At 30.8% G+C, this 27,882-nt stretch overlaps 1 protein-coding gene across 1 annotated transcript; it reads left to right on the top strand.

Moving 5' to 3' along the window:
• LOC145275210 (uncharacterized) lies at window positions 1-24,824 on the top strand (the record flags this gene model as incomplete). Its single annotated transcript, XM_080127638.1, has 6 exons — window positions 1-82; window positions 10,194-10,358; window positions 14,677-14,785; window positions 22,787-22,924; window positions 23,856-23,961; window positions 24,609-24,824. Coding segments are annotated over 6 exons (801 nt in total), but the record flags the coding sequence as incomplete, so codon positions are not given.
• Between the last annotated feature and the right edge of the window lie 3,058 nt (window positions 24,825-27,882).

The following is a 27,882-nucleotide window of genomic DNA, read 5'->3' as shown; positions in this document are numbered from 1 at the left end:
GAAAACCGAATGGAATTGGCTTATTTGGCTCACAATGTTTGTGAAATTGATAAATATCGAGTCGAAACTTGTTGCGTTATAGGTGAGTTCAGAAGAATGTGTTTATTTGTTGATTTGAGTTTGAAATGAATAATTGTTTCATATGTTTAACAAATATCAAATTATTGAGTTTGTATATTCTATTCTGAATCTGAATTCAATTACCACCAGCCAGTATCTGGTAGGTGTGGATCGCAACAAGCAGTCCAGGACTGCCTGTTTAGTTTGAATCTGCATATTGCTACTAGTCCTGGTCTTGCAAAGGCACTAGGATCACATTTTACATATGACAGCCAGCATTTCCAAATGATCATCCAAGTACATAACAAGTCAAAAAGACGGCTGACAGTATATTGTCTACTATTCTTCAGTCGAGAACAGATCCTGCCTTGTTTAACGTAACCCTCTAGACATTAATTTGCTTTATTTCATGAACTTTTTTTCCGTTCTTTTTTGTAATTTCATTCATAAACAAATAAAATGGATGAATGAATCCAAACATGACTTTAACATCTGATTTGGATGTTAACAAGAAAAATGGATACATTTTAATTGAATCAACTTTTGAAGATAATTTGTAATCATTTCTTCACGTAAATTACTCTTTTATAATTATGGATTGCACGAATAATCAAGACGAGTGAAGGAAGAAGAGTTTTTAACTTGAATATAAATGAACTTTGTTTTGGAATTTTTTAGATGAGGATTAATAATTTGTATTATTATGGACTACTGTTCTCATCTTGTTTGTTATTTTAACATTTCAGCTGATGTAATTGAAACAAGTTTTTGACTTTTTTTAGAAGGGAGTTACCACTTATCAAAGCCTGAAGGCTATTCAATGATAAAATGATAATAAATATACAGTAATCGTTAATGGTGGAAAATGGATAGAATTTGATTATTTAAAGGGGCAGCTCATCAAGAACTTGTTTACATTGAACTTGAAGACAACCATGTTGTAGTCAGCTGGAAAACAGGTCAGCAAAACAGTTACACAAGCGAGCAGTTTTAGGAAAGAAGCTTTATTCATGGATTTTGCGTTTAGATCTTGACACAGAAAGTGTGGGAAATTGTTGATAAGGGTTGTACCTAGATGAGTGTTTTTTGTGAAAGTTTGGCAAGGTGGAGACCATAGATTGGAGCTCAGATAAGCACTTGTCATGAAAATAACAATAGAGCAGAGACAGGATCGCAACGTCTCTTCTGTGGGAAAGAGGTTGCAGGAGGAGAAAAGGGCATCTACTACTAGGTTTCAAAGTTAGATTTAAACTTTGTCAAGGTAAGATAGCATAGCACAGATGTGTGGACAATACTTCATTTTAGGATGTGTCATTTGGCTCTTTTACAGGTAAGGGATTGTGTCGAGTGATCTACCTTTTGGATTGGTAGAATGACGCGTAGATACTGTTTTAGTTGGAATTATTGAACTTCGTGGCCTTCTATATATTTTATGTCGCTTGTCTTGAGTGGATATTTCATATGGCGTCCAGTTACAGTAACACATGTTTATCCTACGTTGTGAGAGAAATACTAAGTGAACTAACATTGGTAGTAGAGCAGATTCTTTTGTATGACAGATATTATATCTGTTCAACTTATGTTGAAACACTATTGAAAGAATGATGGCATCATGTACGAAACAGCCACCTATTTTGCAGAATGAAGAAATGTACATTGAATGGAAACAAGACATAAGTATGAGATCTATTTTCATGAATTTATCTAAAGAAAAACAGGGCCCAGCAGTATTTACGAGAATGTGTTTGATACTTAGACATCACAGATATCAGCTGAACTGACAGAAATAATTATGGACAAGTTTGAACGAGATCTATTTAAGGGACAAAAACACAATGGCACATATGTCATTCAAGGAATTTTACTTTTACAAAAGCGCTACTAGAATAAACATAAACGACTTTTTGGTGTGTTATGAATTCTTGTACCAGAAATTATGTAAATATAAAATTCTCTGCCAGTCCAAACACTTTTTTGTTTTAAATGCAGCAAATGTATCGGAGGAAAACAAAAAATTAGTGAGGACAGCATGTGGAAGTTTAACAATGAAGGATATTTTTAAAAAAAGTGTTTTTTGATATTTCTTCATTGGAATGCAAAACAGTTTGCGTTATAAAGGAAGAAATTTTTTTTTTTTTTTTTTTTTACATAGGCATCACCACTTATCAAGGCCAAGAGGCTACTCGAGGATAAGGGTTAAAGAATGTACAGTATAAATTGGACAATGTAGTAATCGTTAGTAATGGAAATTCGGTAAATTTGTTAACAAGTGGGACAGCTCATCAAGAACTTGTTTACGTTAGACTTGAAGACAACCATATTGTAGTCAACTGGAAAGCAGGAAAACGGAAGACAATTCCATAAGCATGCAGTTCTAAGAAAGAAGCTTTGTTCATGGAATCTACGTTTAGGTTTAGGCACAAATAACGAGTGGGGGAAATTATTGACAGTGTTTTCAGCTAGATGAGTGTTTCTTGTGAAAGTTTGGCGAGGGGGGGGGCATAGACTGAGGCTCAGTCGAACACTTTCCATGAAAATAACGATACAGCAGAGACAAACTCGCAACATCTCTTCTGTGAGATAGAGGTTGCAGGGAAGAGAAAAGGATATCTCCTACGAGACTATGAAGTCTATTTTGAACTCTATCAAGGCAGGACAAGTCCTTTCTAGCAGCTCCTGCCCAGATGTGGCAACAGTATTCCATCCTTCGACGTACTTGGCTCTTATATAGTGTGACATTCGCTGTTGGGTATGTATATAATTAATACATACGAGTCTCGGGAAAGGACTGATCAACGAATGCGCTAAGCTATGGTTCTCCCTTCGCCGTCGAGGTCAACAACAATAGAGAATCGAATATATTTATTTTTGTTGGCTTGTCTCAACTAGAATCCAAAGCGCGCTGAGGTTATGCGGAATTATAAATTCCGTTGTGTGATATTTTACATACGGCAAACAACAAAAAAAAAACCAAACAGCGGATTATATTTTAATTCCAAACCACGGGTGCATCACACACGATTTTTTTATTATCCAATATAGAAAAAATAAGGAGAGGGAGATTTCTCTTGTTTTTTTGTTTTTTTTATTATAAAATGAAAAGTCATATTGCACGTTACTATATGTGCCAGTTCAATATATTTATATGCTGAAATAATAAAACAATTATTCATACATTAAGTTTGAATTTGATTTTTTTTTGTTTTATCACTTCTTCAAAACATTCGATCTTTTTTTTATTTATAAAATGAAAAGTTCTTTCTTCGCCCTTTTCGTATTGCCTTCCGCATTACAAGAAAAGATATCTGTATTTACCTTAGATTCTTCCAAACTCATATTCTTCTCCTTTTCCTTTTTTTTTAAGTCTTGATGGAATTAATTCGGTAATCCTTTTTTCTTACACCCCACGCGGCGAGTTGCATCCACACCATTTTAAATCTTCGCGGCAACTGAAACTTTTTGCCACCTCAATTATCTCCCTTCGCCCTTGCCCCTGCTGATATTTCTGCTATCTTTGTTCCTTCCTTCTCTCTTTCCCTCACTTCCCCTTTGCTTCTGCTGATATTCTTTTTCTACGTTCTTTCTTTCTCTCTCTCTCTCTCTCTCTCTCTCTCGTTATCTTGTCAATGTGCTGTTTCGACGGGTTTGTTTACCTTTTTCGTACGGGCATGTCACAATAGATAGAGAATTACATCAGCAGTGAGATATCTACTGGATCGATAGAAGGATCCCACCATTTTTCCAGCGGCCTTAATAACAGATTTGATGTACCTCTTCCATTTAAGATCATCATGTATTTCTTGAAATTAAATTTCAATCGGAACAGAAGAAAAAAAGGGAACAAAAATTCTATTGAGGAAACAAAATAAATCCAATGGACAGACAAGGTAGGACAATGCATTGTTTCAAATGTGGTACCATTAGGCATTTTGCCAGAGACTTGACTTGGTTTTACTCCTAGAAATATTAACACTGTTGTGGATTCAAACCATGTAAACCTCTCATTGATTAATTCCGAGTCCTGTTATCAAACATTGATAAACGATTCTAATATAGAAATGTCCAATCTTGTAAAAGAAACACTGGGTATGGCAATGTTGGATTCTGCCTGTTCTAAAACTGTTACTGGAGAACTTTGGTTTGATGTATTTCTTGGTACATTAAATGACTGAAATAAGTGGTTAGTGAAAAGTTTTAAATCCAATAGGACATTTTGTTTTAGTGATAAAGGCAATTAAAGCAGTTAAATTTCTGGTAACTATAAGAGGCGTAAAAGGTGTCAGAGCATACATTATATAGCATTATCAAAAATGATTTACCCTTGTTACGAAGTCAAATCAATGAAAACTGCTGGCATGATACTAGATTTTAAGTGACAGCTGTAAGATTTTAGGCAGATATATAAAATTGCACAAGACAACTTGTAGATAGTCTTTCATTGACAAATATGCTTTTGTAGGCTGAAAAGTCATCAAATTTTGTGTTACATTGCTCTAGAGTGGAGAAAAGAATGAAGGCTGAGAAATAAACGGTTTGCTCATGCACCAAAAGAGAAATTTGTATCATTGACGAGAGGCAGTAGGGCCTTTCATAAGGAATTCTGGCTCTTGTTAAGGGTGTCTGTGATATGTGTCCAGGCTTAGAATCCCTCCCCTCTTCATCCGGTGGTGGGATTGACTCTTGGAAACCGGTTTAATGACACGATGTATGGCCTTAAAAGAATTCAGACATAACCAATGCTAAATTTTACACCTAATTGATGCATCGACTAGGTACTCTGCTGCCAGGCTTATTAAAACCAAGCAGAGTGAAGAAATTATTTGCATCAAATTTTTAATGTGGATAGCATACTTTGAAGTTCCCAAATGCTTCTTGAGTGATAATGAGGGAGAATTTAATAACGATGGTTACAGAAAGATGAATAAAAAACTGAATATTGAAATCTGCTCTATAGCCGCTGACAGTCCATTCAGTAATGGCACTGGAACATCACAATCTAATATTGGCTGAAGCAATGGAGAAAACATTGAAAGATGAGAAATGTGAACCAGAAATAGCTTTGGCTTGGGCTGTTAGTGCCAAAAATTCTCTTCAGAATCATTCTGGACATAACCCAAATGAGCTTGTTTTTGGATCCAACATAAATACGCCGTCAGTTTTGATAGACCAGTTACCTGCATTGGATGTTTCAACAACCAGTGATATGGTTAGAATATATTTAAATGCCTTATGTTATGTGGGAAAAAGGTTCATGGAGGCTGAATCAAATGAAAAAATTCAGAGAGTACTGCGATTTAATTTAAGACATTATGCGGATGAACAATTTGTGACAAGGAACAGCGTTTACTATAGAAGACAAAACAATAAAGGAATGGCATGGTCATGCCAAAGTTTTTGGTAAAGATGGTCGATGTGTATTGATCCGACATGGAGGGACATTCTACAGGATGCATCCATGTCACTTGATGAAGGTGAACAAAGACCTTGGATGGGGAAAGAATAAAGAAAATGCAATTCCCTTGAATGAGATGAATGAAATCTTGGAAGAGGAAGTTGAAAATCAACATGATGAAAATTCCAATAGTAACAGAAAGGAACTGAAAGACAACAATACTACAATGCCAAGTAAAGGGAAAATATTGGAATATAAAATTATTGGAAGCAAGGAGTGGAAAAAAAAGGAAAGATTATGAGTACACAACCAAAATCAACTGGAAATTATGGCCATTGGTGGAATATAGAACAAGCTGCAGAAAATGAATGTCCAGTGTGTATCAACTGGGATAAGGTTGATCAGTGGCAAAAACTTCCCCAAGTAACAGAAGGAAATCATGAAGAACATGTTGTTTTCTTGACACCTGAACAAGAACAAGCAAAAGATATGATTGATGCAAAGGAGAAAGAAATAAAAAACATGAAAACTCATGAAGTTTATGAATGTGTCTTCAACATAAGTCAAAACTGCATATCAACAAGATGGGTGATAATAAAGAAAGTTATAGATAACAAAAACATAACGAAGGTTTAGCTTGTAGAACATTGCTATGAAGAAAATTCACACACCCTAAAAACAGACTCACCAACCTGCAACCATGAAGCTATGCGTCTTGTAATGTTAAAAGCCGCCGTTAAGAATTGGCAGGTGGAGATCCTTTATTTCACCTCAGCATTTTTGCAACGTGATATGCCATTGGGTTGGCAATGTTGTCGATGGGGGACACATGGCGTTATACACGTCACATCATTATGGTTCTGGATAACTTACCAAATAAAACAAGTGTTGCTTGCAAATCCATAAAAACAAGATTTTTCCACTTATTAAAAAAAGTGGAAAATTTCATGTAATCATAATTTTATGTAATTATAATTTTATACAATCATAATTTTATGTAATTATAATTTTATACAATCATTTTATGTAATTATAATTTTATACAATCGTAATTTTATGTAATTATAATTTTATACAATCGAAATTTTATGTAATTATAATTTTATACAATCGTAATTTTATGTAATTATAATTTTATAGAATCGTAATTTTATGTAATTATAATTTTATACAATCGAAATTTTATGTAATTATAATTTTATACAATCGAAATTTTATGTAATTATAATTTTATACAATCGTAATTTTATGTAATTATAATTTTATACAATCATTTTATGTAATTATAATTTTATACAATCGAAATTTTATGTAATTATAATTTTAAACAATCGAAATTTTATGTAATTATAATTTTATACAATCATAATTTTATGTAATTATAATTTTATACAATCATAATTTTATGTAATTATAATTTTATACAATCGTAATTTTATGTAATTATAATTTTATACAATCGTAATTTTATGTAATTATAATTTTATACAATCGAAATTTTATGTAATTATAATTTTATACAATCATTTTATGTAATTATAATTTTATACAATCATTTTATGTAATTATAATTTTATACAATCATAATTTTATGTAATTATAATTTTATACAATCATTTTATGTAATTATAATTTTATACAATCGTAATTTTATGTAATTATAATTTTATACAATCGAAATTTTATGTAATTATAATTTTATAAAATTATAATTTTATACAATCGTAATTTTATGTAATTATAATTTTATACAATCGTAATTTTATGTAATTATAATTTTATACAATCGTAATTTTATGTAATTATAATTTTATACAATCGTAATTTTATGTAATTATAATTTTATACAATCGTAATTTTATGTAATTATAATTTTATACAATCGTAATTTTATGTAATTATAATTTTATACAATCGTAATTTTATGTAATTATAATTTTATACAATCGTAATTTTATGTAATTATAATTTTATACAATCGTAATTTTATGTAATTATAATTTTATACAATCGTAATTGTATGTAATTATAATTTTATACAATCGTAATTTTATGTAATTATAATTTTATACAATCAAAATTTTATGTAATTATAATTTTATACAATCGTAATTTTATGTAATTATAATTTTATACAATCAAAATTTCATGTAATTATAATTTTATGTAATTATAATTTTATACAATCATAATTTTATGTAATTATAATTTTTTTTAATTTTCTATCAAGTTGATATAATAAAATCTTTGTTAATATTTTTACTTATCATTAATACAGTAAACCTGCAAATAAAAATTCTTAACTATGAAATTGTTCAGTTTTATCAGTCCTTTTCAGGTTCAAACTTGCATAGTAGAGATATACAGTGCAAGAAATGTGTAGAGAGAAGATTCAAAATCTCAAGTCATAACATTATTAATTAATCCTTTGGAAATATATTGTTTGTACTGACAGATTGTAACTTTCACTAATCTCCTTTAACAATACTTGACATTCTTAGCAATTGTTCTTCAACAATTAACAGGTCGAATAATGTGGGTATTTATCCAGACTCAACCTGATGTTTCATTTGATGTGTGTAGGATGAGTAATACCAGAAAATCTCCTAAAGTGAAGTTACTTTTTGAAGCCAACAAGTCACTATTAAAGCTTAAATCAAAGACAGGTTCCATATCCTTTCCACAGCTGAGAAATCCTTCAGATTTGAGTGTGGTTCGTTATTCTGATGCTACCTATGCCAACTTGGAGTATGGTTCCTCGTAGGGTGGATTTATCATCTTTGTTTGAATAGATTGGCTCCTATATGCTGGTCATCAAAAAAACTTGACTGAGTAACAAAACGTCCATTGATGTCCGAGACTATTGCACTCAGTGAAGTTACTGCTGCAGGTGTATTGATAGCTGCCATGCTGCAAGAAATTTTCAGACGACCCAAGTTGCACAAAGTACATTCACCCTCTTTACCCAAAACTTTGGCAAGACCACACCAGAGTAAAGGGAATGTTGGTAAAGGAAGAAATCCAAATTGAATGGATCAAGCAGACTGTTTGACAAAGATGGGAGCTTCTGAAATTCTAAGAGACTTGCGTTAATAACCCGTTTTCTTTGGGTCTTTTTTTCTTCTTTTTGTTGGAACTTTGACTTACACTTGATACCAGAAGACACCAGCAATGTTAAAGTTGGAGTTATCGAACTTGGTGGCTTTTTCCTATATATTTAGTTATGCCCCTTGTCTTGAGTGGATATTCAATATGGCGTCCGGCCAACAGTATTTATTTATTTGCTTCCCCACTGAGCAAATTAGACACAAGGCCGTTTTCTAATGTGGAGAGAGAGGGAGGGGGGAGGGAAAAGGGGGGGGGGCGAGAGGTGGGAAATTGGAGCTGGACAAGCACTTTTGGTATGAAGGGTTGCCTCTACATTGACCAAGGTCAGATATGTGGGGTTACCCCCACATATGGTCTTTGCTAGTCATAGCTTACAGTAACACGTGTTTATTGTGGAATATACTAATGAACTAACAGATACAGCTCAACAAGAACTCTAACAGTAATATCAATACTGTTCAAATAAGACCTTTAACAGTAATATCAATACTGTTCAAATAAGACCTCTAACAGTAACATCTGTTGTTGTACACCCAACATGGACTCTAACAGTAATGTCGATACGACCCAGCATAGGTTCTAACAGTAACATTTATTTATGTCTCAACAAGCACTCTAGCAGTAACATCTATAGAGCCCAACATGTTTGTTGGGCTCTAACGTCGATACAGCTCAACAAAGCCTAATTGTATCCTCGATATGGGCAACAAGGACTCTAATTGTAACATCTATACAGTCTGACAAAGACTCGACCGGTAACGTTGATATAGCCCAACAAGGTCTGGAATAATGATGCTATTACAAGAGCAACCATTAAAGTTACTGTCAAATGGCGGGTGTTATCTTTATGTAGTTCTTGGATAAATGTATTCCCACTTTTAAAGGGTTGTTTGGTGAAAACCTATACATACTGTTCTCAGGTGATTTCACACATGCCCATCACAGTAACCTTTGCTTTTCTTTAAGTGAATTGTTTCCAACTGGGAACATGTGTAAAATTTCAAACCTGTTGTGTAACATGGATAAAGGTACTGGTTAACAATCAGTTCTAAGTGTTAGTTTTCTGGAGTTTGAAGATTCAAGTGATAACTAAGAATAACATAATAATTAATATTTCTACCCTATTATGGCTAATGAAATGGGAACAATTCCATTTAAAATTCTGTATTTAGTATAAAGATTCTCTAGTTTGAAGAATGAGATTACAACTCGGTGAAATGTTCTGGAAATAACAACCAAAATGAAAATAATTGTCTGAATAATCAAAAACCAATCAATAACATATTTTATAGGAATGATTCATTTCTAATTTTGCCACATTTCATTTGAGATTTAAAACAAAAAAAATATGATTTTCCATTATAAAAATTAAACTTTGAAAACTTTTTTATTTTGTAGATTTCATTGTATTTCATTTATAATTCTTTCTTTTTTTGTTGGATTTTTACTTATGAAAAACTAATTTGAATCATAAATGTGTAGATGTGATTTTGTTAATTATTTCTAATCAGAATTAAACTAAACAATTACAATACAAATTTCTTTAAAATCTTTCAGATATTACATTTTCTTTCCTTTTAAAAATGCTTATAACAGATTATAACATTTTTTTCTTTTTTTATTTTTTTTTCAGCTAATTATTATTCTTTGCGATCACAACATGAAAAGGCTTTGTTATATTTCCAAAGAGCCCTCAAACTCAATCCTCATTATTTATCAGCTTGGACACTTATCGGGCATGAATATATGGAAATGAAAAACATTACTGCTGCAATAGAAGCCTATCGTCAAGCAATTGGTAAAAACATTAATCCACTGATGTTTACGTAAAGTAAAATTGAAACATTTTACTAAGCGTTTTCGCACATGTCGATATGATGTCAAGGTGCAGTTTAGAACGTCTTGAAATGGATTTTGGCTGTTTAACATATATAGGTGAAATAATTTCATGTTTCAAACATGAGCATTTTAAAAGAAAATGATTCTTGATGTCAACTTGTGATTTGATGCATCTTCACTACAAATCAATCAGCAATCAACTTTTTTTTTCTAGTTTACATGTTTTTAACCAGATAACCTTTTTTATTCTCATTTCAATTCAGTTTTATAAGACTTATTGGATGAAAAACGGGTTAAAATTTAGTCAGAAATAAACCTACATATAATCCTGCTCCTGTCCGTGAACCAAATATTACCATTTCATTCTTATTTTTTAAATTTCTATAATTTTCAAATTATAAATAAGAAAATAAAAAGTTGTTTTCTTTTATTTTATGTACCATAATGTACCCCCCCCCCATTAATCAAAATGAAATATACTTATCCAAGCATTCAGGATAATATAGTTTTAGAATGTATCTGGTTATAAAGATTTATCTCTAAAATCTGTACAAGAATTGAGTATATATGATCAGGTAGAAACCTCAAAGAACAAAACACAAGAAGGATTGTAACACCTACCGGATATCTTAAGAACTACATCCCCAATGTAGAGAGCTGATAAGCCAAAGCTCATGACTCATCAATACAACTTAGATTTGTAAAAACTATTTCTACAATATTGCATTAAACCTATCTCACCTAGGACTATTTCCAACCCAAGAAGAAACGAGAAAATAAAACCGTTTTACATGGAATCGATTTAAAAAAAAAAAAAAAAAAATCCTACTTTCAAATATATCTATGATACCATGCAATAAAACCCTCTCTTGGATACTTAGTTCTAGATTTAAATGAACTCAGAAAGAAATAAACTCAATCTCTCATCATCATTGTCAACATTTAGTTTTTGGTATTTAAAGTGTTGTGAGTGTTCCAGACTCTGAGGTAGGCAACACCAACTAATGTTTGACACCAGCTCACTATGCAGTCCGATCAAAAAGTCATGTTGCATGCAGTCAAATCACTTACGCACTATACTCAATCCAAGTCTTCCTTCGTGTACAACACTGGGATATCTACTAAGTGAAACTTTACAATATTAAAAAAAAACTATTGCCACATTCAGATGATTCTAAAGACTGCAACAGAACTTGATGTGAAACAGTATATAACACTACTGTCAGAAAATACCTTCTAAAAGAAACCTCGATATTCATCACCAAAACTTTGGCAATAAATCGAGTACTCAATATTATCTTGGCTAGCTGCAACAAAATATTTATTATTTCCTTGAATTCACGTCTAGTTTTATTAGCCATTAAAAATAGAAATTTACAAATTTAACTTAAAAAAACATATCAAAATGTTTAGATTTTGCTGGATACTAGATATAGGCAAAATGAATGCCGATGCTCAAAATATATAAACATTCTGACCCCTCTTTTTATTTAAAAATTCACCAAAAATCAGGAAATTAACCAATTTTAATGAAATGTTCAGCATTTATCAAATAATGATCGCGGAATATAATGAAGTAATTATTTTTATTTAAATCTGGGTGGAAATGTATTTTGTTTAAACAAAAAATACCTTTACTAAAGTTATGGTTTTCAGTAGTAAATAAAAAAAACGCAAGAATTTATTTTTGCTTTTTTATATAAATAAAGCATCGTAATTTGTAACAATTAAAAAAAAAAAAAAATTTTACAGGAACATTACGAAAAAAGCCTCTAAAATCCGTATTAATGAATTCGATATAACTCGAAGAAAAATGAATTTCTGAAACTACCGATATTACCATTGAATATATTGTTTATTCAATATTTTCATGCACACAAAAACAATTATAATAGCAAAAATATTTTTGCTTTTTTTTTTAAATTACAGATTTCGCATAATTTTTATATGCAAGATTTTAATAATTTCCTTGCTCGCAAGAATGTGAAACTTTCGGCGTAACATAATTTTTATATAATCTCGAACAATAATTTAAAAAAAATTAATTTAAAAACAGGAACATAAAAAATAATTAAATTAAAAACATGATAAAAATTGATATAAATGTTCAGAATAGGAATGTATGGATGCACGTCTGGAGCGAAAAAAAAAAGAAAAGAAATCTGACACCCCTACCTCCTTTTACTATCATGACTTCATTTTGAAACAGCGTTTCGATTGGCTGAAATTCTGGGCTCCCTTATAACAAACTAAAATTTTGTAAACACGATTGTTTACAAAATTTTAGTTTGTTGTGTTTTTGGCGAACGGTAAATTACCTGCTTTTTGAGGGCTAATGAAGTTATTTTTGCACAAACAAGATTTTTTTCTATTATTTAATTCAATATCTTAGGACTTTACTACTTATCTTTGAAATAGACCCAGAAAACTAATATCTATCTTTTAAAGGATTTTTACAATGAATTTATTTAACTTCAAAATTTAGCTGAAAATTCGCCGTGAAAACATTTTTCATAATTTTTTTTTTTTTTTTTTTTTTTCACGTGTACAAATATTTTTTTCCTTTTGGAAATAAAGTTTAGTCTTCAATCTTTCAAATACAATCAAAAAGTAGTCGGAAACCTACAAAAAAAAAAATTATGATAAATCAGCTTTAAAAACTAGGTCCCTATTTTTGCCCGCACCTACTGGATACCAAACCGTAAAGGAATCTATCGGAATTAGATGAAATTTCAATGGCTGAATTTAAATCCTGATATGATTTACAACAAAATATTTTATGATAAAAAGAATGAAAAATAAAGCAAGTAAAGAGCAATAAATCTGATTAAAAGAATAAGAGTAGGCGACTATTTAAAACTTTCTTACTATTAGAAAACTATTAGTTTGGATTTAACATTTTTTAAACTAAATTGTAGTGAAGCACATTAGTCTGTTACATGATAAAAGAATAACAACTCAAATCAAAATCAAAGTTGTATTTACCAGCTTAAATGCTATTTAGGTCCAACTTTGAAATCTAGCCAAAATTATTTTATATAAAAAATATTTTGTTGCCCCACAACACATGACCTATGATCACCATATGAAGAGGCTGATCTCTTATCTATTGTGTACTAGCATTTCAGCCTGGCATTGCCCGGATGTTTGGAGGTGTATGTTGAGCAAAAAAAAAAAAAAAAAAAAGTGGTAGTAGGAAGGCAGGCTTGAACCCGTACTGCGAAGGAGGAAAAGAACGGGGAAAAAATGTGACGTCTTTGCTGTTACGACCATTGCCAAACTGGAAATGACGTAGGTTTAAATTAAGGCTAGACAATCGAAAAGAGGAGATGACTTTCGAAAATATTGATGAAAAAAGCGACCCCTCCCTGTAGAAAAGTGCCCAATTGAGGGTGAAGAAATGAATGTTTTTAGCCAGTTTTTCGGTATTTGTCGTCTGAAGGGTCAAGATTCAAAACAATACTGATCTTGTGAAAATCCGTCGCCTCTGTTGAAAGTTTTAGGCAGACATGCAAACATACATACATTTATACATTGGTAGCTCAAATTTTCGACCCAAACTGATTAAAAAGCTTGCCCCATTTCTGAATACCCTTTATGTAAAATTTCAAATGTTTAGACCAGAAATTATCTGAGTAATTTGGTAGACTGCACAGGTCAATTTTTTTTTTTAACTTTGACCCCTATTATGACCCCTTAACATTTATTGTTTTGGGCTCAAATCAAGTTATTAAGTAAGATCCATGTCCAAGAAACCTATATCTAAAATTTCAAGTGTTTAGACCCAAAATTGTCGGAGGAGTTTGGTAGAGTTCTCAAAAGTCAAATCGTTGAACTTTGACCTCTTAACAGCCAAATTTCTGGCCAAAAACGGATTACAAAGATTTTCTCAAATCTCCATACCCTGTATATCAAATTTCGAGTCTGTAGACTGAAAATTGATAGTTATTGTGTAGGAAACACACTTTTATAGATTATAAACACTTTAAATATAAAAATAGTAAACTTTTTTACCAGTGAGTTGTTCTAAATCATATCATTTTCACCTGTTAAAATAGAAATGACTTTCTAATTGACAGTTTAAATGCTTCACAATTTATTATTTTTTAAAATAAAATTTTCTTTGTTTTACATGAATTAGAACTAATAATTCAATGAATTATTAGGTCAAATTGTCTATAATTTTGACAGGGATCTTTAAATAATCATAATTTTTTGAGTAAAGATGAAATTATTTTCAAGCTGTTAATATTCTTTTGCTTGCATTTGATTTATAGAGGTGAACAGCAGAGATTTTCGAGCTTGGTATGGATTGGGACAGACGTATGAAATTATGAAGATGCATTATTACAGTTTGTACTATTACTGGAAAGCACAGCAATTACGGTAAGAAATTTAACTTTCTTTTCAAATTTTTGTTTTCCTATATATTTTATTACTTACATTACCAAAAGTGTCCCATTTTGATGTAAGTTTGTAACTTTTGGTCCATCTTCAGCTATCTGTTGTAATTGGAAATGGTAAGAATGTTATTATATTCACTTTACAAAAGTTTGTTTTCAATTGCCTATGCTTCTTGAAATATTGTCTTGAGAATTTTATTTTTGAATTTTTTCATATCCTTTTATTCAGACTAAACCTGGATATGGAATTTAATGATTGTTTAATTTGTTTGAATCTTTTAATTTTTAATATTCATTTAATCGTTTGTTGGATTCAAATGTTCAAATTAAATTTTAATGTTTTACATTATTTTCAATGTGATTGAATTTTTTCAGTTTTAAATTTTTTCTTTTTATATCATTAGCTTGAATTTAAATGTATTCAATCTAAATCTGATGTTAAATTTGACAATTCTTTCTTTTATGAATCTGAATGTTCGAAATGATTAATAATTTGGATTTTTTAGAGAAATCTCGGTTGTCATATTCATCATATTTGATCAATGTAAACTTCAACCTCCTTCGAATCCATCTTGAATTTGTGAATCTTTGTCGAACTCTGGAATCTATACAGAATTTGAAACTAAATATTTTACTTATTTCATAAGGGGTAGATTGTTTTCATTCTGTCAGCCATGGCAGAGTACAAATAATGCTGATTCTTGTAGTAAAAATTAAACTTCCAACCTTTAATGAAATGTGGATATGAAATTTAATTTGTTTGAAAATTTTATTTTGTTTTGAATTTTTTATCATTTGTTTGGAATCAAATGTTTAAAATAAGTCTTTATGTTGAATTTGTTTAAATTCAAAAATATTTTCATTAAAGCTTTTTGTTTTCTTGCATGTTATTTTTCCATAATGAGACTACGCTGACAAACTGTTTTTAGTGAACTATTTGGATTTTTTTTGCATTCATTTTTATCATCTATTTTTGCATTTAATCATAGTGTAATGATTAGCAATATATATATATATACAGACAATAAAACACTTTGGATGATCAGATTTCAAGGGTGTTCTGCTAAAATTGTCATATTTTAAAAACCAAAGCACTCGCAGTTCTCAAAATACAACTGTTTTGTTCAGAAATGAATATCCTTTCAAATGAATTAAATAATAGCATACATTATATATTTTAAGAGTTTTAAGCAAATAAAGTTTTAAAAATATAAACATCTTAAAACAGCATTTTCGGTAAGATTTTGTAAAGCCCCCCCCCCCCTCGATTTGTAAATGCTCGTGCTATGTTTCTATTAAACATTTTGTCTTGAAATTTGGAAACTAACCAGAAGAGATGTCACTTTTAATAGCTTGGGGTGTCCAAAATACTTTTGAACACTTGTTAAAAAAATGACTTCCAACATCATGAGTATTGAAAATTTAGAAAAAAATTTTTCTTTGGATACCCACTATAAATCAATCTTTTTTCTGTTTTTATCCATTAAAAGTATAATTGTATGTTTTCTCTTGTGGTAGCTAGCAATTTAAGATGATGATAAGCTTTCTAAATGTATAACTTACATGCATTAGTTTTTAACGGCGAATTAAACAGTGTTTTGCGTTGAACAACCGAAAATGTGTAATGATTTTTTGGGGTTCATGTGTACGAGTGTACCCCCCTCCCCCTATATGTTTTTATTTTCATCTTTTTTGTTTTCAGTGGATTATTATCGAATAGAAACTAATCTACCTGATTATCAAAAAAAAAAAATGCGAAGTCAATATTTAAATATTTGTAGGAGGTGCTCAGCTTCTAGTGAAATTAAGAAATAAAAAAGCATCTTAAACTGAAAAGTTTAAAAACGAAAAAATGTGTCACTCAGTAGAAAAACATGAAATGTAATTGAAATTAAAAATTAAATTTATTCAAAATTTGTGAACGATTTGTCAGCTTTAGCAAAAAGATTTTTTTGATATTTAAATAGGTTGGCAAAAAATACTTAATACTTTTCCAAATATCATGTTTTCTATTAGTGACATCACTTATTTTAAATAACATTTATTTTTGTCTGCTTGTAATAATTCTTGTAAAGTTTCACACTCCTCATTTACGTAAGTTTACGTATTTAAAAGTAATTTGATGTTCAAAATCTAGGGCATAACATTTGCAAAAGCCATGAATTATGAAGAACCACTAACTTTAAATATGGGTGTCAAACGCCATCTTTCAAAAAAAAAATCAAAAACTCCTTTAATCCTACCTTTAACTGTAGGTACAATTGGCAAGCCTCCTCCTAAATCCTTCCTTAACCCTAACAATAACGCTGAATCCAAGTGACAAGCTCCCCACCAAACAAAATTCCTCGGTAAGCTTCATATAAGTAAAAAAAATAAAGATCCTTCCTTAAAGAAAAGTGCACATGATATATCATACATAAAAAATAAATTGGTCAACTGTCCTAAAACGCTAGAATGGTCTTGAAATGGTCAGTTTTTTTAATTTATGTGAAACCAACCCCCAATCTAAATTCAAAATTGTTTTTGTTTTGTTTCTATCTAGTCTTCAGGATATTCACACAATTTCTCTTAGCCCTATCATTAATCCAAAATCAGAGTGGCAAGCCTCCCCATCCTCCCATAATTGCTCAAAACCCTCTTAAAACCACACATCATACCACACATAAACTGTCTTTAGAAAAAAAAATGTATAGAATTTATCTACCATAGAAAAAAATGTTTAACTGCCCTAAAACACTCAAAATGGGGAATCATTTTACATTAAAATCTAAAATAATTTTTGTTTATCTTTCATTAAAATTTTTTAAAGGTGTTCACACGTAATTGTCTACAAAGGTAGAATCATATTCTGGAGATGTGTGTGTGTGTGTGTTGGGGGGGGATTACAAAATTGCAATATGTATTTATTTTTAGATAGTCCTAGATTACAATTCAACTTTGAGTTCTCTAACTTCTTTTTAATGGATACATGGCATTTTAAAAGAATTGCAGCATTTTTATGTGCATTTACTGCAGATTATTTGGAAACCATTAATTTCTGAAGATTTTCAGTAGCATATTCTGATACACAAAGATGCACACATGGTAAATTTCATTGCATGGCACAAAAATAGTCATAACTTCCTTATTTTTAATTGAATTTAAATTTTTTTTAAATGTTCTTATTTAGCTCATCAAGCTATTTCATTATTAAGAGATTTTAAGTTGTTTAAATTTTTTCATGTGCATTGCAAAAATGATAGTGATCAATTTTATTTCTCTTAAATCGATGAAATATTTTGTTGGAAGGAACTAAAGAATTTATAATAATGATACAAAATGCCTGGGAGTCATTTTATTTTCGTTAATAGGATTTAAAAGTAAAATTGTTATAGTATTATTTGGTCATCAAAAACAATAGAACTGATTCTATTAAGTTTTTGTTTTAATTTTTGTTATTTATAAAACTATTGGGTTCAAAACTTTTAAACACTTTCTATCTTTTAATACATGAGGATTTGCTCAAAATTTTAAAGCAAGAAATAACTTTCTATTTGACGGTTTAAATGCTTTGAAGTTCCTTCAAATTCAAGAAGTTACAGTGTTATTCATTTTTTTAATGGCTGACATTTATAAGCAAGTTTAAATGACTGGTGGTAGATTTGATTATCATATAAAAAAATTTGTGCATTCATTCTTTTGCAGACTGTCATTGTTTCACGTTTCGGCCAACTCATCCTCTGGCCTTTTTCAGGTGGTTAACTGCAACTGAATAGAAATGCTGAATCTTGTAATTCTTATATCTCCAGTACTGCCTTCCATAGTTGTTGTCTCACCATGTTTTGGCCAACTAATTCTCTGGTCTGCTTTGGGTAGGATTGAAACCACTACCTTCATTTATAATTGGCCTTTAAAGTGTTGCCATAGATGGTAGTGTCGTCTGCATCTATGTCAACAAATGAACTTAGAATGTGATTTGGGAGATCATTGATGAAGATAAGAGAGAGAGAGTTAGGCTTAGGATGGATTCTTGAAGCACGCCAGTATTGATGGTTTGAGTTTTGAACTTCTGCTCATTGACAACTACTTGTAAAAACCTATCAGAGAGAAAAGATTCAATGATTGAGAAACCTTTCCAGATATTCCATAGCTAGAAATCTTGAGAAGTAGATCTTTATGCTAAACCTATCAAACACCTTTGATATGCTTTTTACATAGGAGCCACCACCTATCAAGACCCAGAGACCATTCGAGGATGGGTTAATGAGTGCACCGTAGTCAATGGGATAATATTGTAGCAATCGTTAGTAGTGGAAATTTGATAAATTGGATTACTTAAGAGGACGGTTCAACAAGAATTTGTTTACGTTGGACTTGAAGATGTCTAAATTGTAGTCAGCTGGAAAACAGGCAAATGGAAGAGAGTTCCACAGGCGTGCAGTTCTAAGAAAGAATCTTTGTTCATGGAATCTACGTTTAGGCACAGATAAAGAGGGGGTGGAATTATTGATAGTGGTTTCAGCTAGACTGCTGTTTTTCGTGACAGTTTGGCGAGGAGAAACCTCTGTCGATAGATTCACTGATCCTATGTGAAATTACAGTCAGTAAATCAGCTGTAAATCTCACAGATATTGCTTGTCACTGAGTAGGTTGTTTGTGCTGAAATGGTTGATAATTTCTCTATTTAACATGGGTTCAAGCAATTTACTCATGACATACAGAAAACTAATTGGTCTGTACTGAAATGCAGAAAACCGCTCTCCAATATTTTTAAATACTGAGTAAACTAATGAGGTTTTTCAAGGTGTTGGGGAGCATTTCTCCTTTATGCACAGATTGAACAGCTTTGTAAGAATTGGTGCAAGTTCCGGTTGCAGCTTTTTGAGTACTATAACATTGTCAGGATCAGTTGCTTTGCTAGCATCAAGGTTCTTGATGAGTGTGACAACATCATGAACAGGTTTTGGATGTCACTCAAATTATTTTTAGTCTTGGGAAGTAGGTGGTCCTGATCACATAGCGTTGAGTTTGCTCCAAAGTTCTTGGCTTTTGTCCGGAGAGAAGACATACATCTCTTCAAGACTTTGTTATTCGCCAAAACTTATGGAAACCAAACCTCTGGTTCTTCTACTTTAGTCTTGATGAACTGAGCTGGAATCGCAAATGGCTAGATGATGCTGCTCATCGTTGAGAGTGACATTGATGCATAATACGATTAACTTCATTGGAACTGTGAACACCGCTGCAAGTCAAGTGATGGACTGAGCATATAACTTTCTCACATATTCTATAATCCTTTTCCAGTTTTTGCTGGAAATTCGAAAGGTGACTTTACTTTCAAAACCTCGTTTCACGTTTAAAGCAATTGAAGTAATAGTTTCTATGAGCAATGGCTGCAGCACATTTATGGGTATATCGTGGCTGGCTGTTTGGTTTTTGTTGGAATTTCTTAGAGAGTATGTAGCTGTCTGTACTTATGGTTAACCAATCAGTTAAGTCAGGTGCTATATCGGAGTTATTCTTTTAAAACATAGAGCGTAGGGGTAGTTCTGATATGAACAATCGGAAACAGTCCCAGCGAGTATCGATACACTGTTTGATTGAGAAGGATATTTGAGATTTTGTTATACTTTGTTTTTATCTTTATTGAGAAAACCAAGTAATCAGAAAATCCTAGTGGAAACACAACTGAGGACGTTGTTAGTAAAAGATCTAGAAGATTTGCAAATTGTCAGCATTGCGTACCAAATGGGTTCATTAACAATATGTGTTAAGTCGTAAGCAAAATCCCCCTTCGTCGTGTTTTGTTTAAGTGGACTAGTCATTCAACATTGTGAACATTGAAATCTCCACAACCGTGAATGTTAGTTGAGGGATAAGCAGACAGGGTATGATCAATTTGTTTAGCGATATTCTCAATTGTGGGGATGGTAGAGGGTAAATATAAATGCTGTGAGTGCTACTCTAAGTACATGTAGGCATGTTTGGAATCCATTTGGAGATGTCTTTGCCACAGAGGAAGGTATCCTTAATGTAGGCACATATTCCATGTCCGCGGCAATCTTGAGGGTTGGATTTGGATGTGAAGTTAGAATAGACTTTGATGGAAAAATCAGCTAAGAAATCAGTTAAGTTAATGCCAGTTTTACACAAGAACAACACATCAGGTTTGGTCTATTGTAATTAGATTTCAACTCCTAAAGGGTTGGAACATAGTCCTGATGTTAGAAAAGAATAACTTTGAACGACAGCATCCAACTATGTTGGAAGTTGTGGTTCTGAGTTTTAACTTGATTACTTTGTTGGACTTTTCCAAAGATCAGCATTAAGTTTTGGAGTTTGTGGGAAAGGTCAGGAGAGTTATTAAGAGCAGGGTAGTACAGAGGCAAGAGAGAGAATAGTGATGAAGAAATGAGTGAAGGAAAACTTTTGTAGATCATTGAAAAGGAAAAGCCGTAGTAGTTCCCATATATGGCATTGCAAGGACACACCAGAAACTACTGCATGGTCCAGACTGCATTCATTAAATGAAAAAACAGCAGCCGTGGTATTTTGCACTTGCTTATAGGACGTTACTCCAAGGATCAGGTCCCTGACTATCTGTCAGATAACGTCCGCCCAGGAAAACGGTTACCTTCAGCACTCTTATTAGTGACATGATGACAAGAACAGAATGGAAAGAGAATGTAATAATTTCTAGCTACTGCTTGCACAAAACTGCTGAGTATACAGTGTTTTCTTCACCTTTGTGAAAAACATTGCTCATTCGTTTGAGTTGAGAACTGAGAGACAAGATAAGCGTGAGTTTCTGGGTTGAAAGTTTCTATAAACTGTTGTGATTTGTTTGTTAAATTCAAACATTTATGAAAATGAGTTTTTTGTGTTTGCTTTTTTTTTTACTTAGTAAACTATTTACCGGGATTCTATTTTATAATTTTAAATCCTATAAATAATTAAATAATTTATAATTTTGAATCCTGTAAATAGTTTAGTAATTTATAATTTTTAATCCCTTAAATAGTTTAATAATTTATAATTTTGAATCCTGTAAATAGTTTAATAATTTTGAATCCTGTAAATAGTTTAATAATTTTGAATCCTGTAAATAGTTTAATAATTTTGAATCCTGTAAATAGTTTAATAATTTTGAATCCTGTAAATCTATATAATTATATAACTCAAATGACCTTGTAACGATGTATGTAACCCACCTTCTGGTTTACGATATCCGGTTGCGCGCATGACCTGCACACTGAAATGTTATTATTTCGAAATTATTATTTAACATGGGAAGAGTGGGGTTTATAATAACTTAACGTAATACAGAAATGAACGATGTAAAAAAAAAATTAAAAAAACAGATACTATTAACAATTGTTTATTTGGATAATTTAAACGCGAAAAAAAAAACAAAAGAACAATTGGGATGCTGAAATATTAACATTATTTCAAAATTATTATTTAACATTGGAAGAGTGGGGTTTAAAATAACTTAAACGTAATACAGAAATAAACGATGTAAAAAAAAAAGCAGATATATCAAAATTTGAATTTAACTATAATAAGTATTATGGTATCTGTTCAGTGCACATTTACCTATAAGTATGGCCAACCACTTATAATTCAGTAACTAAATTTTTTTTTTCAAAAATAATCAACTATAATAAACACAACGACTCATAGAAATCTATCTATATTCTTTTTTCATTTTAATATACTTTCATCGAAATGTTTCTGTTATGTCAAAAAAAAAACTATTTTCTTTACGTCACAAGTGTCACGCTCATACATGAATTCCATAGCTAATATAACATACTGACCCAACGGGTTATGGGTAGTCTAGTAATTTAATAATTTTGAATCCTGTAAATAGTTTAATATTGTATCATTTTGACATGCATTTATGCCTGAATAATAAGTTTCACATGCAAATATAAAACAAATTTATCCAATATGTATTTATAAATTTGATTTTGAATTCTGTTCATTTTTTTTTCTTTTTCAGTCCTAATGATTCTCGAATGTTGGTTGCCCTTGGTGATGGTTATGAGAAACTTGATCGTTTACAAGAAGCCAAAAAATGTTTTTGGAAAGCTCACAGTGTCGGAGATGTTGAAGGAATTGCATTGATGAGGCTTGCTAGGTAAAAATGTTTATCTTTTTTAAAAAAATTAAGAAATTATAACTTGAGTCTTATTTTTTAGACTAGTGAAAAATTAGCAGGCATACATGAATGATGGATTCTTAACCTTTAGTTATTAAATTTCTTTTGATTAATTTCAATTAATTCTCAGATTATGAAATGAAAACGTTGAAAAAAAATTGTTCAATTTTTAACAAAAGCTTCAGTTTTCTGTATAAGTTTAAAGTAAAATGCTACCTCCTCCTCCTCCTCCTCCCACTTGATTTTTCAACAAATCTTTAATCAAACTAATCTTTTTTCTTCAGAAAAAAAATCACTAATTAGAATAATTTTAGTTCTTATTAGTTCTACCTATCTAGCATCGCTAAGGTTTTATTAATATTATTTTTAATTAAAATTTTGCGAAAAAATAATGTATAAGTCACAACCAGATGAAAAAGCTCAATTATCTCTTTTTCATTTAAAGTATTAGCTAAAATTGTCTCCATTGGCGGGGGGGGGGGGGAATTCTTTGCCAGAATAATAATTTTTAGAAAGAAACTAAAGTGAACAACACTTTTCAAATGTAATGAATAAGCTGCAAGTATAAAAAGGAAGAAATTGCTAGTCAGAATCAAATATAAATTTGTCATATCTATTGCTATTTAGGTCTAACATGGAAAATCTGACCAGATAACCTTATATAGAGAAGAGAATATTTATTTAAGTAAGAACTATTGACTTGAATGACAAAAATATTACTGCTTACTTCTCATTTTAGAAATGACACTTTAATATCACTTTTTTTCTTAAGAAGCCTATCCCCTTTTCAGTATACATGTCTGTAAACTGAACCCCTTCACTCTTGCAGAACCATGTTGCATACAGCAAATTTGAAGTAGAATTGTTGATCTTTTTATGTCCCTCTATATTTTTCTTTTTTTTTCTACAGATTATATGAACGACTAAATGAGGAGGAACAGGCAGCAGCTGCCTACAGTCAGTACATAAACCAAGTACATCGGCAGACAACTTTGCGAAGAATTGTGGACCAAGCGGTAGGCATCTTTAGTTGCAACAAGATTTTCAATTTTGACAAAATTTGTCAACCAATTATATACAATTTCCATATTTTAGGAATTTTTTATGATTATAATAATAATGGTAATAATCGTATAATAATAAGTCTTAATGTTTTTGCTAAAATGTGTAAATATGATTCTAATGTTAATTAATTGTCAGATTATGAAAAAAAACTTTTAAAAAATTACTTCAATTTTTAGCAAAATATAGAAACTTTTGTAGAAAAGTAAAATTGCAAATGTTATCAAATAGCTGTATCTAATGTGTGTTGTTTGGAACAGTAAAATGATTTTAGTTTTTATTTGTATAGTTTTTATTTGTATAGTTTTAATTGTTTATAAAAAAGAAAATAAATTTGAAATGAATTATTTTATTATTGGGAATATTTATTTAAAATTTAATGAGAATATTTTTTATTTGTTTTAAGGTAAGAAAAGGTTAAAAAAATTTCACTTAAACTATTCCTATTCTGTCCAAACATATGGTTAGAATCATATTTATATTATTAGTGAGGGTTTCAAATTGTTTTTGAATTCATGAATTGCATTTTATATGACAGAAATGTTGCATTTTTAAAGTTTCAAAAATTATATTTGTTTTTTTGTTTGTTTTTTTTTAACAGAATTTTTATGCTAATGAAGAAATTGCACAAGCTTATAAATATCTAGCCAATTATTATCTACGACAAAATCGTCTCGATGAAGCTTATTATTCAGCCCAGCAATGTACCTCATACAATGAAGTAAGTAAACAAGTTTCCCTTTTTTTTAAATCTGTTTTATTTTTTACACAGATTTGGCATCTCTTATTTAATCTTCTTTAATCTCATATTAACCAGTTATGCATATATATACTAGTAGAATACTTGTCTCAGAATGGGTATAAGCAATAAATATAGCATTATTTGTATTCTTCGAACTACTGTTCTCATCTTGAGTGTTATTTACACAACGTTTCAGTCGATATAACCTGCAACCTTCTTCAGGTGTACTTGAGAATCTTTCTGTCAAACTCGGGAATCTGTACAGAATTTCAAACTTTATTTAATCCACGAGAGTAGCATGCTCCCATTCCATCAGCATTGATTGGGTAGAAATCCAAAGTAATTCGCAATTGTACATTTGGATCGCCTGCACTGAGGATTGAACCTTCAGTCTCCAGGAACATAACTTTTACAACTGAATTTTTGGACCCTTTTTTTTTTTCCCCCTTACAAAGGAGTCACCACTTATCAAGGTCCAGAGGCCACTCAAGAATAAAGGTTAATGAGTGTATAGTGGTCAAGAGGAACATGTAGTCATTTTTAATAGGTGAAATTTGTTAAATGGGATTACTTAAACCGATTTTTGTTTTTAGTTGTAAATATCACTATTTATTACTACACACACACATATATTATTTATAATTAATTTCTCCTGTATAGTATTAAATTCTATACTAAGTCTGCTTAGCAGGTGATCGTCACCCAACATATTATGTGCTACTTTTTTTAGTCATTTTGCTCTCCACAGTTCTTTGTCTATAATTTTTACTTCATGCCATAAGAGCAGATTCCCAAGTTTGACAAGATACAACTTAAGAAGGTCGGCGGTAACATCAATTGAAACATTGTGCAAATAACACTCAATATGAGAACAGTAGTCCAAAGAATCCAAACAATGAGTAAATAAAGCATTATTTTTAAATTTTGATATTTTGCGGACATGGTACTGTTTTGGTGGCACCCTCCTAAATAATAAAGTTTAGTAAAAAATAATGTCCCCATGTTAAGTGTTGAGACATTATTTTGAACAAAGATGGCAGCAATAAATCAAATTGGCGAAGAATTAATGCAATCACAATTCAGTCATTTCAAGATGACAGCAAACTGAACTGAATCCAAAATTTGATATTTTTTTATAATAAATTTAAAGGCTTCTGATTGGTTGATTGTCCTAACCATAAGTTATAAGTAAGATCGTCGAAATCGTCAGTAATCAAAAACATTTTAACATACCCCCCCTTTTTGCTATAATGAAAAAGTCCTTTCTGACTCAATTTGGTTTGACTTAAGAAAAAAAATAAGTAAATAAATAAATAACATTTTTTTTCTTGTTTTTTCTTTTGTTTTTTTATGTTTTGTTTTTTTTTTGGCGGGGGGGGGAATTTGTCTTTATTCTCATTGGTCAAAAAAAATATCAATATAATGGTATGTGTACAAAAAAGCCATTTTTAATCACATTAACTTCTTTTTTGTTTAAAGTTTTTTGTTTTGTTTTTTTGTTTTTTTTTTGTGAAATACATATAAAAATACAGATAAACATACTTTTCAAATATTTATATACACAAATACAAATATACATATTTTTCAAATTCATATATATATATACTAGCTGTACCCTGCCACGCGTTGCTGTGGCTTAATTTCGTGTAATGGAAAATTCTAATAAAAAGAGGAAATGCATGTTTCTTATATTCTTAGTACAGCATTCCGCTCCAAAAAGTAAAAAAAAAAGGCGAAAATAAAAAAAAATATGGTACTCTTGCAGAATTGGATCCTGATCCTCGGGAGTTACCATCAATCATGGCTTGGGCTCGACCAACATTCAGTGGATTAAGCCAAAAGTTGCTAAAACGTTGAAACGCTAAATAGTTTTCTTTTTTATTGTATTAAAAAATGTGAGTTTTTAATTAATATTTGGGTAAAGGGGGGGGGGGTTACAGATTCGAAAAAGTTGTTCAAAAACGAATAAATGAAAGCAAAGGTAAGGTAAATTACGTTTCTATCTAACTGGATAATTTTTTAGTGTTTTTATTTAATGTAAAATGTTTAATCAGCTGAAAAACGCAGTGTTTATGTATTTGAGAAAGACCAATGGTCGCGGACTCTGTTGAATACGTTAAGTTTGGGAAAATCAGTTAAAAACTATACAAAACAATGTCAGACACCTACTGATTATATGTTATTGTGACATAGGCTGACATATTCGGTGAGTTTCTGATAGTATTTTGTATAGTTTTTTAGTTTTAAATCATTTTCTCAAACTTAACATCATCAACAGTGTCCATCACCGTTTGTATTTTTCAAATGCACTGATAAACACTGTTCTTCGAGCCGACTAAACGTTATAGTAAATAAAACGGGTTTGTATTACTAAACACAGAAACGAAAAAGTTGTTGAAAAATAAATATAACAAATGTTATCAAAGGCAGGATAAGTTACTTTTCTACCTAACTGGATAAGATTTTAGTGTTTTTATTTAGTGTAAAATGTTTAATCGGTTTGAAAAAATGTAGTGTTTATCTGTATATTTGAAAAATACAAATGGCGGCAGACTGTTGAACACATTAACTTTGGGAAAATGAGTTAAAATTAAAAAACTATACAAAATACTGTCAGGAACTCACTCAATATATGTTACTGTGACATAGCAGACATGTATTCAGTGGTTTTTAACAGTATTTTATATATTTTTTTTTTAGTTTTAACTCATTTTCCCAAACCTAATGTGTTAACACAGTCTGCCACCATTTGTAATTTTCAAATATAACAGTAAACACTGTTTTTTGAGCCGAATAAAAATTTTGCATTAAGAAAACAAAAACAATTATCCATTTCGGTAATAAAGTAACATATCTTGCCTTTGATAATATTTGTTAATAAGGTCATGTGAGTCGATTAATGGGTGCTAATGCACTTACTGATCCGCGCTATTTTTTTAAATCGTATTTCCAAGCTTAATTAAAATTTTATGTTTTTTTTTTGGTATTTATTTTAGATTAGGTCCACCTCCACAATTTTCTTTTAAATGACGACTTGTATAGGTTTCCGACTATGCTGAATAAAGAAATCGCATTGAAATTTTGCAGAAATAAGTAGTTATCGAGATATAGATAGTTGTTTTATGCATTGTAT

Source organism: Euprymna scolopes, unplaced genomic scaffold (genome assembly GCF_053919585.1).
Source record: "Euprymna scolopes isolate OS-2025 unplaced genomic scaffold, ASM5391958v1 sca656, whole genome shotgun sequence".
Taxonomy (NCBI): domain Eukaryota; kingdom Metazoa; phylum Mollusca; class Cephalopoda; order Sepiida; family Sepiolidae; genus Euprymna; species Euprymna scolopes.
The sequence above is the reverse complement of the archived record's forward strand: the minus strand, read 5'-3'. Positions and strand labels throughout refer to the sequence as shown.